The sequence below is a fragment of the Lepidochelys olivacea genome, assembly GCF_965140295.1.
Source record: "Lepidochelys olivacea isolate rLepOli2 genome assembly, chromosome: 25".
Classification (NCBI taxonomy): Eukaryota; Metazoa; Chordata; order Testudines; family Cheloniidae; genus Lepidochelys; species Lepidochelys olivacea.
In genome coordinates this window covers 6,657,191-6,673,169 of record NC_140435.1, presented here as the reverse complement: position 1 = coordinate 6,673,169, position 15,979 = coordinate 6,657,191, and the positions used below count along the sequence as shown (strand labels likewise).

Below are 15,979 nucleotides of genomic sequence, written 5' to 3'. Positions count from 1 at the left end.
CACAAAATGCTGGAGGCTTGTCCAGAACCAAGCAAATTTTGTGTCTCCGAGTTTAGGGGGTCCTGGCTGTATGGGGGAGGCATATTGGGGGGTGTCCTGGCTGGGAGTGGCTGGGAAGAGAGTACAAACCCTGGCTGGGGGGGTACAGATCTTGGCTGGTGGCGGTAGAGACCTTGCCGGGAAGGGGGGTACAGACCCTGTGTGTGGGAGGGATCATAGAATCAGAGAATATCAGGGCTGGAAGAGACCCCAGGAGGTCACCAAGTGCAACCCCCTGCTCAAAGCAGGACCTATCCCCAATTTTTGCCCCAGATCCCAAATGGCCCCCTCAAGGATTGAACTCACTACCCTGGCTTTAGCAGGCCAATGCTCAAAGCACTGAGCTAGCCCTGCCCCGCGACCTGTGAGATGTAGGTCACAGACCCAGTTGGGTGGGGGTGGGGGGGAAGGGGCGGGTGTCACAGACTCTGGCTGGCGCTTGCGCAGGGGAAGGGGGAGGGGAGTCGATTACATTTGGTAACTGGCCCTTTAAGACCCTCCTCTGGCTGAGGCTCCGGAAACCGATTCTTGATTGGTTGGGGCCCCAGTCGCGCGCAACCGAACTTGACGCAGCCAGCGCGCGCTGCCGTAGCCCCTCCCTCTGTCTCTGACAGAGGCCGCTCCGGCCAATCAGCCTCTGCTTTATCTGCATATTGCCTCCAGAATGACCAATCCGAGTCCTAGGTGTGGGCAGTTTATTAGCATAACGATGGTGGGCGGGGCGGAGGCAGCAGGGAAGGGTGGTTGAGCCTGAGGAACAGGGTTGCTGAGTCAGGGAAGTTTGGGGGATTGGAGGCGGGGGATTGGGGGTGGGGGGATTGGAGGGGTGTGGGAAGGGCAGGGGGATTGGGGGTGGGGGGATTGGAGGGGTGTGGGGGGCAGGAGAGGAGGTGGGGGATTGGGGGTGGGGGGATTGGAGGGGTGTGGGGGGGCAGGGGGATTGGGGGTGGGGGGATTGGAGGGGTGTGGGAAGGGCAGGGGATTGGGGGTGGGGGGATTGGAGGAGTGTGGGGGGGGCAGGAGAGGAGGTGGGGGATTGGGGATGGGGGGCATTGGAGGGGTGTGGGAAGGGCAGGGGATTGGGGATGGGGGGGATTGGAGGGGTGTGGGAAGGGCAGGGGGATTGGGGGTGGGGGGATTGGAGGGGTGTGGGAAGGGCAGGGGGATTGGGGGTGGGGGGATTGGAGGGGTGTGGGAAGGGCAGGGGGATTGGGGGTGGGGGGATTGGAGGGGTGTGGGAAGGGCAGGGGGATTGGGGGTGGGGGGATTGGAGGGGTGTGGGAAGGGCAGGGGATTGGGGGTGGGGGGATTGGAGGGGTGTGGGAAGGGCAGGGGATTGGGGATGGGGGGGATTGGAGGGGTGTGGGAAGGGCAGGGGGATTGGGGGTGGGGGGATTGGAGGGGTGTGGGAAGGGCAGGGGGATTGGGGGTGGGGGGATTGGAGGGGTGTGGGAAGGGCAGGGGGATTGGGGGTGGGGGGATTGGAGGGGTGTGGGAAGGGCAGGGGGATTGGGGGTGGGGGGATTGGAGGGGTGTGGGAGGGACAGGGGGAGGAGGTGGGGGATTGGGGATGGGGGGGATTGGAGGAGTGTGGGGGGCGCCGGGGGAGGAGGTGGGGGGGATTGGAGGGAGAATGGGGATCCTGGATTGGGGGCTAAAAGGAGCCCCGGGGAAGGAGCTGCTGCAGATGGTGCAGGGGAGGGGGGGGAGCAGTGCTGGGTGCTCTTCCCCTAGTCTGACCTTGTTAGTCAATAAAGGGCAATAAGATGGGGGGGCAGAGCTCCCCATCCCGCCCCTCTCTGCCCCTGTCTCCCCAGTTCCCCTCTCCTGGGTGTCTCTGTGACTCTTTTGTTGCAGTGACCACTTGTGTCGCGTGCTCAGTGCAGGGGCTGGGAGCCAGGATGCCTGGATTCTGTTTCTGCCTTCGCCACTGACTCGCTGGGTGACCTTGCACAAGTCATTCCATGCCTCCAGTCCTCAGTTTCCCCAGCGCTAAGAAGCCCGTGAAGCACTCTGAGAGTGCAACTTGTAATTCACATTAGAGTGTTATGCTTGTGAACTTTAGTAGGGTTGTGGATCAGGGCACCTAGAGCTACAAATGAGCATCTTTTATTATATAAATTGAAATAAATCAACTGGGAAATTCCCGAAGCAACATCCACAGAAAAGCAGCTGCTAGTCAGACTGTTAAGTATGCAGTACTGTGCCAATGTTGCTTTACATTATTGTATCTCTGGAATATCTTTTCTTTTCTGTGCAATGTTAAGGTTGCAATTTAAATAGCCTTGTTTTGTTTTGCGAATTTATCATTTTGCTTCTAGAGGTGATAAGGGAAGTTATTTGGCCAGGGTCACACAATGAGCTAGTATGTAAGGTGTGAATAGAACCCAGGAGTCCTGAGCCACCAGAGCAGGAGACAATACTTCCTCCTGAGTGGGATGTGTCAGGTGGGCACTGGGACCTTGTTTTGGTGGGATTGTAGCTTGCTCAGTTGCTGCTGGGTTTGGGATTTGCTCCCTGCTGCCCAGTTGCTGAAATGTCCATAATGAAACTTGATTGTACATTACAGGTGGCCTGGTCTGAGCTGCTTGAGCATTAGCTGGTGTTTGCAGAAATTGGTCATGTCGCATGCTGCAAAACAGCTGGCCGCTGGCATCTTGTAAGTGTTGCAGATTCTTTCCCCCTACCAGACTGCAACAGGCTGACTGTTGTGGTGGTCATGGTGATGCTGACAGGTCCCACAGTGCCTGACAGCAATCAAATCTAGGTAATAGATTCACAGAGCTTAAGTTTTCTGCGACCATTAGATCATCTAGTCTGACCTCCTGCATAGCAAGGGCCAGAGACCTTCACCCAGTTACCCCTGGACTGAGCCCAATAGCTTGTTTGGCTAATGCATCTCCTAGAAAGGCAGCCAGCCTTCATCTGAAGACATCAACAAGTGGAGGCTCCCTTGGTAGTTTGTTCCAATGATTAATCACCCTCACTGTTAAAATGTTGGGCTTAATTTCTAATGTGAATTTGTCTGGCTTCAGTTTCCAGCCACTGGTTCTTGGTCTGCCCCTCTTTGCTAGATTAAACGGCCCGTTAGTCCCTGGTATTTTCGCCCCAGTTACATGTAGGCTGTTATCAAGGCAGTTCTTGATTGTGATGAGCTAAACAGATTGAGCTCTTTAAGTCTCCCACTGCAAGGCATTTTTCCAGATCATTTTTGTGGCTCTTTTCTGCGCCTTCTTCAATTTTTCAAGAGCCTTTTTAAAATGTGGACCCCAGAACTGGATGCAGTGTTCCAGTGTTGGTCTCACCAATGCCACATACAGAGGTAAAATCAACTCCCTGCTCCTGCTCGCTACTCCCTGTTTGTACAGCCAAGGATCGCATCAAAGATTTTGTTGTCATAGTGTTGTACTGGGAGCTCATGTTGAGTTGCTTCTCCATTATGACCTCTAAACCCTTTTGCAGACACTGCTTTCTTTGTTCCTAGATGAATAACTTTGCATTTGATTGTATTAAAATGTGTCTTGTTTGAATGGGCCCCGTTTACCAGGTGCTCCAGATCACTCTGTATGACTGCCCTGTCCTCCGCTTTAGTTACCACTCAGCCAATCTTGGTGTCATCTGCAAACATTATCGACACTGGTTTTATATTTAATTCCAGATCAGTGATAAACATGTTGAAGAGCATCAAGCCTAGTACCAGTCCCTGTGAAACCCCACTAGAAACACCCCTGTTTGATGGTCATTCCCCATTGGCAATTACTCTTTGAGAGATGTCACTTAGCCAGCTCTTAATCCATTTATTGCATTATACATAGTGGAGCTTACTAGTTTTTCAGTCAGAATGTCAAGCAGTAGAAACGCAAATACCTCACCAAAGTCTGTTACATCTACATAGTTAACTTTATCGGCCAGGCTTGTAATCTCAAAGAATGAAATCAGGCTTGTTGACCAGACCTGTTTTCCATAAACCCATGCTGACTGGCATTAATTATGCTCCCAGCCATTAATTCTTTATCAATTAAATCATTTTGTATTTTCCGTTATTTTGCCCAGGATTGATGTCAGGTTAACAGGCCTATAGTTATCTGAGTCATCCCACTTGCACATTTGGAATATTGGTACAACATTAACTCTTTTCCAGTCTTCTGGAATTTCCCTGGTATTCCAAGACATACTAAAAATTAACATCTCCTCTGAGATCTCCTCAGCCAGCTCTTTTAGGACTCTTGGTGCAAGTTTGCCAGGCCTGCTTATTTAAAAATACTTATCCCTAGCAGATGTTGTTTAACATCGTCCTTAGTTACCAAGGGACTCAAAAGTACTTCATCATGCTCATATGGTGCACGATATGATACTGCCTCTTTCCAAATGCAGAACAGAACACTTCTGCCTTTTCCTGAATCATCATTAACAGTTTTATTTTCTCCATCTAGTAATGAGTCTGTACCTTTGCTAGGATTTCTTTTGTCCCTATATACTTAAAAAAAATTCCTTCTTATTGTCCTTAGCCTTGCCAGCCATGGTTTTTTCCCTGATGTCTTTAGCTTCCCTTATTAATTTTCTGTACTTCATAGTTGCTAAGTTATATCTGCTGCTATTTACTTCCCTGTTTTTGCGTTTGTTATGGATTGCTTTTTGATTTCTAATTCCTGTCTTCACTCCTCCTGATCCTGTAGCTGGACTTGCTGAGGTGGAGCACCACTGGGGTTCCCTGGGGGAATATCTGATTGCGGGAGCTGGGCCCTAGTTTGCTGTTCTGCCTTGGGCTGTGGCTTGTGTAAGATGCTCCAGATGAAGGCAAAACTCTCCTCTATGATACACCAGTACCAGCCCTTTCCTTCTCTCCATACTATACCAGAGAAAGTGGAATGTTGTCTCCAGCCACAGATTAGTGGATGTGCTGGCTACAAGGACTGATGGATGGCCCTTGGAATTGGTACCCAGAGGAGTATAACTTCAGATCCAGTTCTCAGTTGTGTGAGAACCCTTCTCGTTCTGACTCTTCTCTGCAGCTGCTTGACCTGCCAGCAGAGGGCATGACTTGGGCTGTAACCTGTGTGCAGGAGTGCCCCAAATTACCCTGGGCCATGCTGGTCTTGGTGGGGTTTGTGGAGCCCCTTAGTTATTACAGTGCTAGCTTCTCCCAGCAAGGGCTGCTGTGGGGAAGGGTGTGGGAGCTCTGGCACTGGGAGGGAGTCTCCATCTGCTACCTCAACCCCAGCTTCCCCCAGTAGGAGTCGCCCTTGTGAAGGGCTGTGGAGAGCGCTGGCTGCGTGGGAAGCTCAGTGCTCCTGCAGTCCCAGGCCCTCCCAGCAGGAGGTGCTGCCGGGCGTAGCGGCGTACACCAGCAGTGCCAGCCCAGTAGTGTCTCTGCAGTTGTGCTTCAGCCTTTTCCTTCACCGAATGTGACACAAGCTCCCTGGTTGCAGACATGCCACCGGCAAAGGCCAGCATGGAAACTTCCTGGTCGCCATCAAGCAGGAGAAGGGGGAAGTTCCCCGGACCAGCAGCGAGAAGCCCCATGGCGAGGAGGAGGTGAGCCCCTCTGTGATGTAATCTGGCTCTTCTGCTTTCCCAGCCTGCCCTGAGCACAGGACCCCTGCGGTGGCTCAAATGCAGCCGCACAGTGCTGGGACAGCTGGGTTTACAGCACTGCAGGGAGCTGCTTTGCTGGGGTTTTGTGCATAGCCCTTTCCATAGAAATGCGTTTGCTTACCCTGCAGTAGTCCTAGCGTAGCTGTGCAGCATGCCAGGCTGCCGCAGATGGTGCTGGTGCCTTGTGGCTGCAGCACAGGGTTGGGAAGAGAGGCCAGGAGCCCTGGGCTCGGGAGGGCTAATGACAGGGGTCTGCGTGGCGCTCTGTCCCTCTCTTCCTGCTGTGGACACAGTCACTTAGTGAGCTTCAGTCCAGCATGTTGGTTGATTTCTTTCCCTCCCCTGCCACGGGGTGACAGCCAGTGAAGAAGAGGGGCTGGCCCAAAGGGAAGAAGAGGAAGAAGATTCTGCCCAACGGCCCCAAGGCCCCAGTGACCGGCTACGTCCGCTTCCTGAATGAGCGCCGTGAGCAGATCCGCATGCAACATCCTGACCTGCCCTTCCCAGAGATCACCAAGATGCTAGGAGCCGAATGGAGCAAACTGCAGCCCACAGACAAACAGGTACTGGGGAGGTGGAGGGGTGTCCAGGGCGGAGACACCTTGCGTTAGCCCAGCCACATCCAGCTGGGACCTGGGTCACAGCGTGCTCCAGACTCGCTTAGGCTGTTGAGCTGGTTAAGGATTGCACCTTGAGTAGGATAGGCTGCATCCAAGGGAGGCTGGACCAGGGTCTGCAAGGCGTACCCTAATTGGCTGCTGTGCTGTGGGTCTGGGGTCCGGTCCCTTCCATAACTGCAGGACATATGCTGAGACCCCTGACTGGCCGCTCGACAAGGGGGGAGCAGGGCCCTGACTCCTGGAGTCACACCCTTGAATACTTGCTGGGCCGCTCGTTGGGATCCAGGCTCTGGGGTGATGTTTAGGGCTGCACCTCGCCCCCTCTTCCGTGCACTATGGGGCGTGCCCATCTGACCCCAAGTGATTTCAGAGGTACCTGGATGAGGCGGAGCGCGAGAAGCAGCAGTACATGAAGGAGCTGCGGGAGTACCAGCAGTCGGAGGCCTACAAGATGTGCACGGAGAAGATCCAGGAGAAGAAGATCAAGAAAGGTTGGTGCTGGGGATGTGTGGGGCTGGGCTTTGCACTCTGCTCTGTCCCCCACTGACACTGGGGTGGGGAAGGGGCTGGGAGCGTCCCCCTTGGTGCTGTGGGCTGGCAGGGTGGGCCTGGCACAGCAGGATGAGGTAAGTAACCTCTGACCGCTTTGTGCCCCCAGAGGATGCTGTTTCTGTGTCTGTGAACACTCTGCTGAACGGGCACCCGCACAAGGTAGGGACCCTGGCGGCTCTCTGCGAGGGTGGCAGTGCCCAGGGGAGGGGCTGGGTTGTCAGGTGCCAGCTGAGGGAAGTGAAGCTGAGGAGCGCAGAGTCCCTCATAGAGCATGAGGTGGTAAATCCTGTCCAGCTGCATGGGCTCTGCCAGGAGCTGGGGGTGGCAGTGGTGAAGTGGGGCCTGACTCCATGCCGGGCAGTGTCGTGCTGGTGTGACGTGTGTCCGGCTGGTGTTGTGTGGCCCTTAGCTCAGTACATGTGTCATGCCCCCTCCTCCCCCCCGATGATGCTGCTTGCTCAGTCCATGTCTGTCCCACCGTGTGCCCACACACCCACTGACTGGGCCAGGGGCTGCCTGTCTGTACCCTGCCACCTTCCTAATGTCCTTCAGGCCATTGGCAGACTTGCTGCATGTGACTCTGCCCTGGCAGAGGGGCATGAGGGGGTCTTGACTGCAGATTGGGATTAGACAGAGCTACTCAGCCGTGGCATGTGGAGCTGAGCCTGTAACAGCCGGAATTATTGTGCATCCTTTAAAATTCCTCTTCCAGCTGCCAAGGCTGGAGACTGTGGCTTGGCCCGGCCAGTTGTGGGGAGCCCAGGACTATCGCCTGGCCCATGTGGGACCCACCAGCTCCCCTGGGGCCATGTGTTGGGACTGGCAGGAGCCCTTATGCCCCGCTGCCTTCCCCCATCCTTGAGCTGAAGCAGAGCAGGGGCCGGGTGTTTGGACCCCAAGGTGGGCAGGAACCCCTCCCAGGCGAAGGGAAGTTCATCCCTTGGGGTAGAGTTGACCTGTCCTGGCCACTGGCCGTTAACCTGCATCGCTCCCGGCCAGGGCGGGGACTGCTGCGGGGATGGCTTCTCCACGTTTGATGTGCCCATCTTCACTGAGGAATTCTTGGACCAGAACAAAGGTACGGAGCCTGGAGGAGGGGGGGATTTAACTTGCTGGGGCAGTGACCATTCTGCATTCTGTTTGCACAGCGCCTAGCGCGGTGGGGTTCCCTAGAATACTATCAGCAACACAGCCCAGGCCAGGGGTGGGGGAGGCTAGAGACTGTGGTTCCTAGTGCTCTCACCTGCCAGCAGGGGGCAGGCCCAGGATCCCTGGTGTAAATAGACCTCTGGGGCTTGCCGTAGCTGATCCCACCCTGGCCCATGTGGCTGGTCAATGCTTGATCCTTCCCAGCAAGCCAAACTAGACCCCTAATGCCCCAAGGCGAGTTTGGGGTGGGCGGGGGTCGCAGCCTGTGGATTTGGCCTGCTGATCCTGTCAGCTTCACGGCAGGGTGCCAGACAGCCCTCGGAACAGAGTCGCTGATCCCAGCTTCCTGCCTGGAGTCAACTTCCACCTCAGTTGGCCCAGCAGGGGCCAGGTGCAGGGGCTGATGGGCCGAGAACATGGGCAGCACCTAGCGCCGTGGGGCCCTGATCCTGGCTGGGGCCTCAGGGCTCTGCCGTAACCGAAGTCATTGATGGCACCGCTGTGTGAGCCCTGCGTTGGCCCCAGGCCTGTCTCGAGTTGGGGGGAGCTGGGCTCTCCCCCTTCCTCTGCACTGACCCGCCCTCCTGTCTGCGGTGGGGCAGCGCGGGAGGCCGAGCTGCGGCGCCTGCGGAAGATGAACACGGAGTTCGAGGAGCAGAACGCTGTCCTGCAGAAGCACACGGAGAGCATGAGCTGCGCCAAAGAGAAGCTGGAGCAGGAGCTGGCAGTGGAGGAGAGGCAGACGCTGGCCCTGCAGCAGCAGCTCCAGTCCGTCCGGCAGGCCCTGACCGCCAGCTTCGCTTCTCTCCCCATCCCAGGTGAGCCCAGGAGGCAGAGAGAGGAGGATCATGGGAACACTGCCTACAGGGAGCCTCTCCCTGAGCAGTCCACTGGCTGTCGGCTGGGCTGTCACTAGAAAGGGGGAGCCCGGGGGTCTGATACTCTGCACATGGGGGGTGGCTGGAGGTGAGGCTTGGGGTCTCAGAAATCTCCCTCCCTTTCCCTCTAATCTCAAAAGATCCCAAAGCACCCCGTGGTGGCCTGAAGAAAGGAGTCTCTGGCACTCTGGCCCCCACGCTCCCCCAGGCTGGGGTGTGGCTGGCTCAGCACGCGGCCAGCAGGTGGAGGCAGAGGGTGGAGAAAGTGTCTGTGTCAGAGCGTGGGGGTCTTCCCAACGCGCCCATGTGTGGTAAACTCACTCTGGGGTGAAGGGCCAACTGGGGTTTGACCCAGATGTTGCAGGGGACGAAAGGGGTGGACCTCAGAGCTGAGCTCTCCACCCAGTGTGGAAACGCCCTGGAAAGGGCCACGGGCGAGGCATCCTGCCCCTCTCTGTAGAGTGCCAGTCCTAACCCCTACAGGGCTGCCTGTGCATCGCAGCAGCTGGGGGCACTGGGCTCGGGACTCCGGCTGGGCTCCTGCGCTTTGCTAACCAGGCCCCTGTCCCCAGGCACCGGAGAGACGCCCACGCTGGGCACCCTGGACTTCTACATGGCCAAACTGCACAGCGCCATCGAGAGCAACCCGCTCCAGCACGAGAAGCTGGTTGTGCGCATCAAGGAGATCCTCTCCCGGATAGCCAGGTGAGCGGGAGACTCTTCCCTGCCAGGCCTGAGGACGGGGGGCTGGGGTTCTCCTGCAGGGTTCGGTGACTGGTGGGCCTGGGCATTGGCCATGGCAGCTGAGATCCTGGCAGGTGCTCAGTACCCAGAATTCTGTGTGTGAGGCCAGAATTGGTGTGGCGGGGGGGGAGCCAGGGCTCAGCAGGTGAGAGCAGGATGTGGTGGGATTGACCCAGGCTGCCCTGATGCTTGGCTTCTCCCTGGACCATTCTTGGGGGATGAGGGAGGCATGTGGGTCCCCTACAGCATGCCACACCCTGGTGTGGTGGTGCTTGTTGGGAAACCCCTGGTGCCAGGGGCTGCAGGGAGATCTTCGCTGCATGGCTGCACTCTGCCTAGGCCCCAAGCCCGTTCTGACCGCCCCTTGCAGCCAACCACCCCTTCCTGGGACACAGAGCAGCCCAAATGCCCCCAGGGCACCCGCAGGCCAGCTCAGGGCTGAGCAGATCTGTGACTGGAAGGGTCCATGCTTGGTGCTTGTAACTCCATGTTTTGGGGCCCACGTGGCCAGGGGAGGCCCCCATTTTAAATGGCAGCTGTGTAGGGGAGGGATGTCCTGGGGTCCCTCTCCCTGCTGGGATTTCCTCCCCGCTCTTCCACAGGGGCCCAGGAAGTTGCATGCTGACTGCTAGAGCTGCCCTGAGCTCACTGGCTGGAGCCCAGCCTTGCCTGGCAGGGACTGGACTTGGCCGCTGTCCCACAGCTGCTCGGTGACTCATGTGAAGTGGGCTGCTGGCTTTGAATCAGTTTCCTGGGGGCAGGTGTCTGCATTGCAGCATCTGCCCCTGGAGTGAACAGGCTCGTGTGGCAGTGAATGGGCACTGCCTGTTCTGAGGAGGAGCACTCCCTCCGGCCCCACACCACTGCCCCCCCCCCCCCCGTCGCCCCCTGAGCTGCTGAATGAGCCGCGAGTGCCTAAGCAAGCTGTGTTTTTCCTTCCTGTTTTTAGTGAACACTTATGAAAGGCCTGCGGCCCAGCGCTGACTCAGACTGGGACCCTCAGCCACCTCCTCCCACCCGCCCTGACACCTGGAATCCGCTGGAGCCTTGCGGCTCAGCACCTCCGCTTTGCACAGATCTTTGCTGGAGAAGGTCCTTTGAAAGGGTTGAGTAACTCTTGGTCCTTCCGTGCAGCTGAGAACTGTGGGCCAGGCCTCTGTGGGGTCTTGGGGGGCAGGCTGCCAAGCAGGGACAGCAAGGCAGCTTGCAGGGTCACTTCTCGGCTCCTCCTGAGCCCCTGGCTCGCTGACTGCCAGGTCTAGGGCTTAGTGCAGCGCCCGGGCGGTATGACTGGATGTGCTGCAGGCTCCGCGTGCCCCATTGCAAACTGGCCCTCCGTTCTCCAGCGAGGCCCCAAGATTGTGCAGCAATGCTGGAAATCCTGCAGCAGCTGCATTAAATTAAACCACACAGCCTTAAAGCTGACCAGAAGCTGCTCCTGGCCGCTCACTGTGACAGTAAATCAGGTGTGTCTCGGGCAGGCCCCACCCTCCAGTTGTCAAGGTGATGGAGAAGTCTGTCTTGCCAAGGCAGGGCAGAAGTGCTCGTCGCTGGGAGGGTACTGGTGTAGACCAGGCACTGCTGTCCTTACCCGTGTCACCTAGACCTGTGCCGAGCAGAAGAGGACACAGCAATGATAATGCCACTGTCCTACCCATGTTAGCGCAACCTCCCCTAGAGCTGCATCAATATTTGGGCAAAAATAGATGGGTTCCTCCTTCCCCCCCACACAAAAAATGTCTACTGTAGACCCAGCCCAAGCTATCAGCAGTGAAACGGTTCAGTGTTGGCATTGAAACTACCATTGTTAGGTTTCAGAATTAACCCATTGCAGTGAATGGGGCCGTTCACCCCCTTGGAGCAGTTTCAGGCTGTCTGCAGACTCAGGCACTCACGCTTGAGTCACATGAGGGCTGTTGCTCTTTGAGCGCTGCGATCCTGGTACTGTGTAGTGGGGTGGGAGCTCTGCTCCCCTACCCCTACAATAGCATGGCTGAGTATTATGGGGCTGGCCCTGCTGAGCTCTGCCCTAGGGGGCCTGGGGAAGCCATGTCTGCATGCCGGGGTCAGGCCAGCTTGCTTGTTCTCAGCATGGGGTCCTCTGCCTTAGTTAGCTAAGGGGCATGTTTGTAGTGTGGATGGGACCAGCTCGGTCAGAACTGTGCTGGGACCAGCCTGATCAGTCTAGTTACAGTCCTGCTGCCTAGAACAGGTCCCTGTCTGCATTTGGGTCTGTGGTGTAGATGGGCCCTTATCTAATCTTAGGGTCTGTGTTCACTGCTGAGTTAACCCGGGCTCTTACCCCAGTGGAACCTCAGCCCACTCCTGTCCACACACAACCTTGTCCTCTGAGTTTGGTGGTGCTCTCAACCCCGGTTAGCTATCCCGGGTGCCGCTTTCACTTGGATGGGAACCTGCCCACTTTGCAGTGAGGGCGCAGGAAAAAATCACTCCGTGCTGACAATCCTCCAGCACCTTTCCACAGTTCCCCCCCGTGTGCCCAGGAGGACAGACAAGTTCTCCCACACTTCACTGGGAAAGATCCCTAGAGCAGCTCGGCTCACTGCAGCACAAAGCACCTGCAAAAAGCCCCTGATGTCCTTGTGACACCCAGGCAAGAGCCATGCCAGCGTGGGCACAGTAACAGGTGAGGCGCTGCTCGTCCCGGCTGGGCTGGCCTGGGCTCAGATCTGGGTGCAGATCAGATGCATTACTCTGCAGTGTAGTCATACCCCACGAAGTGTAGGCATGAGTCTCCAGGGTTATCATATTCAGTTCCCTGCCATCCTGTCCTGAGCCCACAGGGGCTGGGAGGGGCAGAGGCTGCTGAGGGTGGGCAGAAAGCACCCATTTAATTGCCCAGTAGGTGCTGGAGCTCTGGGGAGGTGGGACAGTGCAGTTTAGAGAGCTGTGCCCTGGCGGGAGGGCGCCATTCTCTGTGCGTGGGCAGGGTGGGAACCCCACTCCATCCTGGCCAATCCTGCAGACGCCGCACCAGAGATGGCCACTGAGGGCACGTCTACATTGCAGTTCAAACCCACGGCTGGACTGTGCTGGCTGATTCGGGCTCATGGGATCTGGGCTACAGGGCTGTGTAATTGTGGTGCAGCTGTTTGAGGTGGGAGGGTCCCAGAGCACTGAGCCCGAAAGCCCCTTAGCCCGAGCCCTGCAAGCACAAGTCAGCTGGCCCAGGCCAGCCACGGGTTGTTAATTGCAGTGCAGATGTGGGCTCAACTCTTAACGCTTGCCAATCAGCCATAAAGGCTAGAGATGTGATCTGGCTCCAAACGCCCTCGTAGCTGGGGCAGGGGGCCTGGCCCAGCTCAGACATTTCATTTATTTTTACAAAGAAGTTATTTAATCCAGTCTGAAGTTGACTGTGACCGAACCTCTGGGTGAGCAGCGAAGAGTCGCTCAGTTCCCTCCCGGAGCCTCCTTCCGATGGGTGAACCCCACGTGGTGCCCTCTTGCTTCAGGACGCGCATTGCTAATCCCTCTCTGTGTTGGTCTGGCCCGTGAGAGGTGGGGCTGGAGTGTGACGTTTTGATTTGGTTTTGGTGAGCAGTGAGGACCTCATAGAAGAAATGATTGTAGGGGGACAACCTTGATTCCAGCGATCATAAGCTAATTCAGTTCAAACTAAATGGAAGGATAAAGAAAAATAGATCTGTGTCTAGGATTTTTTATTTCAAAAAGGCTAACTTTAAAAAATTAAGGAAATTAGTTAGGGAAGTGGATTGGATTGAAAAACTTGTGGATCTAAAGGCGGAGGAGGCCTGGAATTACTTCAAGTCAAAGTTGCAGAAACCATCAGAAGCCTGCATCCCAAGAAAGGGGAAAAAATTCATACGCAGGAGTTGTAGACCAAGCTGGATGAGCAAGCATCTCAGAGAGGTGATTAAGAAAAAGCAGAAAGCCTACAAGGAGCGGAATATGCAAGGAGCGCCAGGTACTTGGGAGGAGCATGGTATGCACTGTGGGGACATGGCAGGATCCGTCCTTCCCTGGGGACGTACCATCTGCATGTGCTACCACTTGGAAATGCCTGTCCTCAACCATAGCACCTGGCAGCATCCCAGCCCCAGCCCTGCTCCACCAGTAACACAGTGCTTTTCCACCTATGCTCCGCGGACCACTGGGCAGTCACTGACTATGTCTAAGGGGTCCACGAAAGGGCGCCGTTACCATAGCACAGTGGTTTTTAGGGGTCCACAGGCTGGGTAAGATTTCCAAAGGAGTTTGCACCTTTATTCGAGATTTGTAGGGGTCTGTAAATGAGAAAAGGTCACAAACCCCTGGAATAGCAGGTCTTGCGTGGCTGAGAACAGCTTCTCAGTTACAAGGGGATGGGCCATGGCGTGGGAGCTCTGGGAAAACTCCCCGCTCTGCCACCGACCTAGGGCCCATCTCTGCAGGGGAGAGTGGCTCCCTTTCCTGCCTCCTGAGGCTGTGAGGCCAGATTCCCCAGCCTCGGCAGGGTGCTGAGATACTCCAGTGATGGGGCTGTGCTGAGTGCGCTCTGGGAGCTGCATCCACTGTGTCCTGCTGAGCAGCATTTTCAGTGCCTCTCATTCTACATCACCTGAGTAAGGTCAGTGACTTAAAAGTTCCCCTTGTGCAGGAGCTGCCCTCGGGCCTGCAGTGCCCATCCCTGTTCTGCAGAGCTCGGGGGTCTCTGTGTCTTAACTCAGCGTACCTCGGTAAGTGGGGTTAGTCACTGATCTCGGATCCTGTAATTAGAGAGATTATTTTTTTACTAGCACTACGTAACAAGCGCAATTTCCAATTCGCAGTAGCCTCTCCCTTGGGGCTAACGCTGTCTGCTATGGAGCAACAGCCAGAACCGCTCTGGTCTGGGTAAGCCGCTCCCTGGGGCAGCCCTTCGGCCGCAGCCTGCAGTGCCTGGGAACAGCCAGGGAGACGTTTGATACAAATAAAAATGGGGTAGAGACCCAATCTGGTGCCCTGAGTGAAAGTGGTTCAGGGGTAGGGGTGGGATTGTGGGCAAAGTGTGTTGGGTGGGTGTAGGGTGACCAGACAGCAAGTGTGAAAAATTGGGACGGGGATTGGGGTAATAGGAGCCTATATAAGAAAAAGACCCCAAAATTCAGACTGTCCCTAAAAAATCGGGACATCTGGTCACCCTAGCTGGGCGGCTGTAGCGGCACAGCCGTGGTCCCTGCATTGTCACCAAGTGACAGCTAGGTACGGGAACAGCCTGGCTTCGGCAGGGACACCAGGAAGAAGCTCAGCCCCTGGCTATCTCCTCCTTTGGCACGGTGCAGATCTGGGGGCTAGGGGCCTGCCCTAGATTACAAACAGAGCCACCACAGGCCCCATTCCTGAGCTGCTCCTCTGTAGCTGCCGTTCTCTCTAGTCCCAGAGCCCTGCACCAAGGGTGTCTTTGGAAGGCTAGTGCACACCCAGAAATCAGCCAGTCGTTCTTAGCAGTGCTCGCTCTGAGCTAGCGTTCAGTGTCCTAGGCAATGAGGCTTCTAGCGTGTGTCTAGCTTGACTAACCCTCTTTCAGAGGTGAATGACAATATTTGCAAAGGGCTTTGAAGATGAGCATCTCAGAGGCTGGAGGGTTTTGTGGCGAAAGCCCAGGTCTGGGAATTGGCAGATCTGGGCCCCTCCTTGGCTGTGCCACAGACGCCTGTGTGACCTTGGGCAAGACACATGACTTGAGATTAGAGACCTGGATGCTGGACAAAGCTCAGGGTGAGGGAAGTGGAGTGTTTGTGAGCAGCATGTGATTCTAGAGCAGAGACAGTGCAGGGACAAGTGCCCCCTAGTACACAGATCCACAGTGCTTCAAAGTCTCTCAGAACCAGTAACCAACACCCACTTCTGCCACCACTGTTCACAGGAGTTTGGTCCCATGGTAGTTCCATGCTCCCCGATTAGGCCTCGCACTGCCCACTTTGCGTGTGGGGAAACTGGAGAGATAGTAAATGACTTTAAAACTTCCCTACTAGGCGGGGACCCCGTCTAAGTGACTGTCCTATTGATGCAACCCACACGTTCCCTTGGGTCAACGGATTGGTGTCTCCACGATTCCAGATCAATGCGACTCAACTCACATGGCAGAAGAGCCTTTTTATTTTCTCCCAAACTCTCCCTAGGATCTGAAAGTCAAGTTGGGTTCCCCTGCCTCCCGCAGCAGCCCCAGCTGGTTGTCCCTTTTTCTGGTGCACAACATGGAACAGAATCCTTCTAGCTGTTCTGCATCCAGGCAGTTCCTGCAGGGCCAAGGACTTGGTGGTGTCAGCCAAGGACTTGGTGGTGTCAGCCAAGGCTGCGAGTCTGGCATGAAGACACAGAAAGGGGCAGAGACAGAGTGCAGCCGTGTGAAATATTTGCCTTATCATTAAAATCCCACCCAGAACTCAAAGTTCTTGT

At 56.0% G+C, this 15,979-nt stretch overlaps 1 protein-coding gene across 6 annotated transcripts; it reads left to right on the top strand.

Moving 5' to 3' along the window:
- Nucleotides 1-757: 757 nt before the first annotated feature.
- HMG20B (high mobility group 20B) lies at nucleotides 758-15,971 on the top strand. 6 transcript variants are annotated; one of them, XM_084614836.1, is made up of 10 exons: nucleotides 758-815; nucleotides 2,610-2,698; nucleotides 5,469-5,574; nucleotides 5,994-6,197; nucleotides 6,625-6,745; nucleotides 6,913-6,965; nucleotides 7,806-7,884; nucleotides 8,558-8,773; nucleotides 9,406-9,538; nucleotides 10,527-15,971. In XM_084614836.1, the coding sequence occupies exons 2-10, from the start codon at nucleotides 2,661-2,663 to the stop codon at nucleotides 10,537-10,539; spliced, it is 963 nt and encodes a 320-aa protein (XP_084470962.1). In that variant the 5' UTR covers nucleotides 758-815; nucleotides 2,610-2,660; the 3' UTR covers nucleotides 10,540-15,971. The 6 variants fall into 6 exon arrangements, with proteins under 6 accessions (XP_084470962.1, XP_084470963.1, XP_084470959.1 ...); XM_084614837.1 differs by lacking the exon at nucleotides 758-815 and adding an exon at nucleotides 1,751-2,067 and having other exon boundaries at nucleotides 2,609-2,698; XM_084614833.1 differs by lacking the exon at nucleotides 758-815 and adding an exon at nucleotides 1,751-2,225 and having other exon boundaries at nucleotides 2,609-2,698.
- Nucleotides 15,972-15,979: the final 8 nt, after the last annotated feature.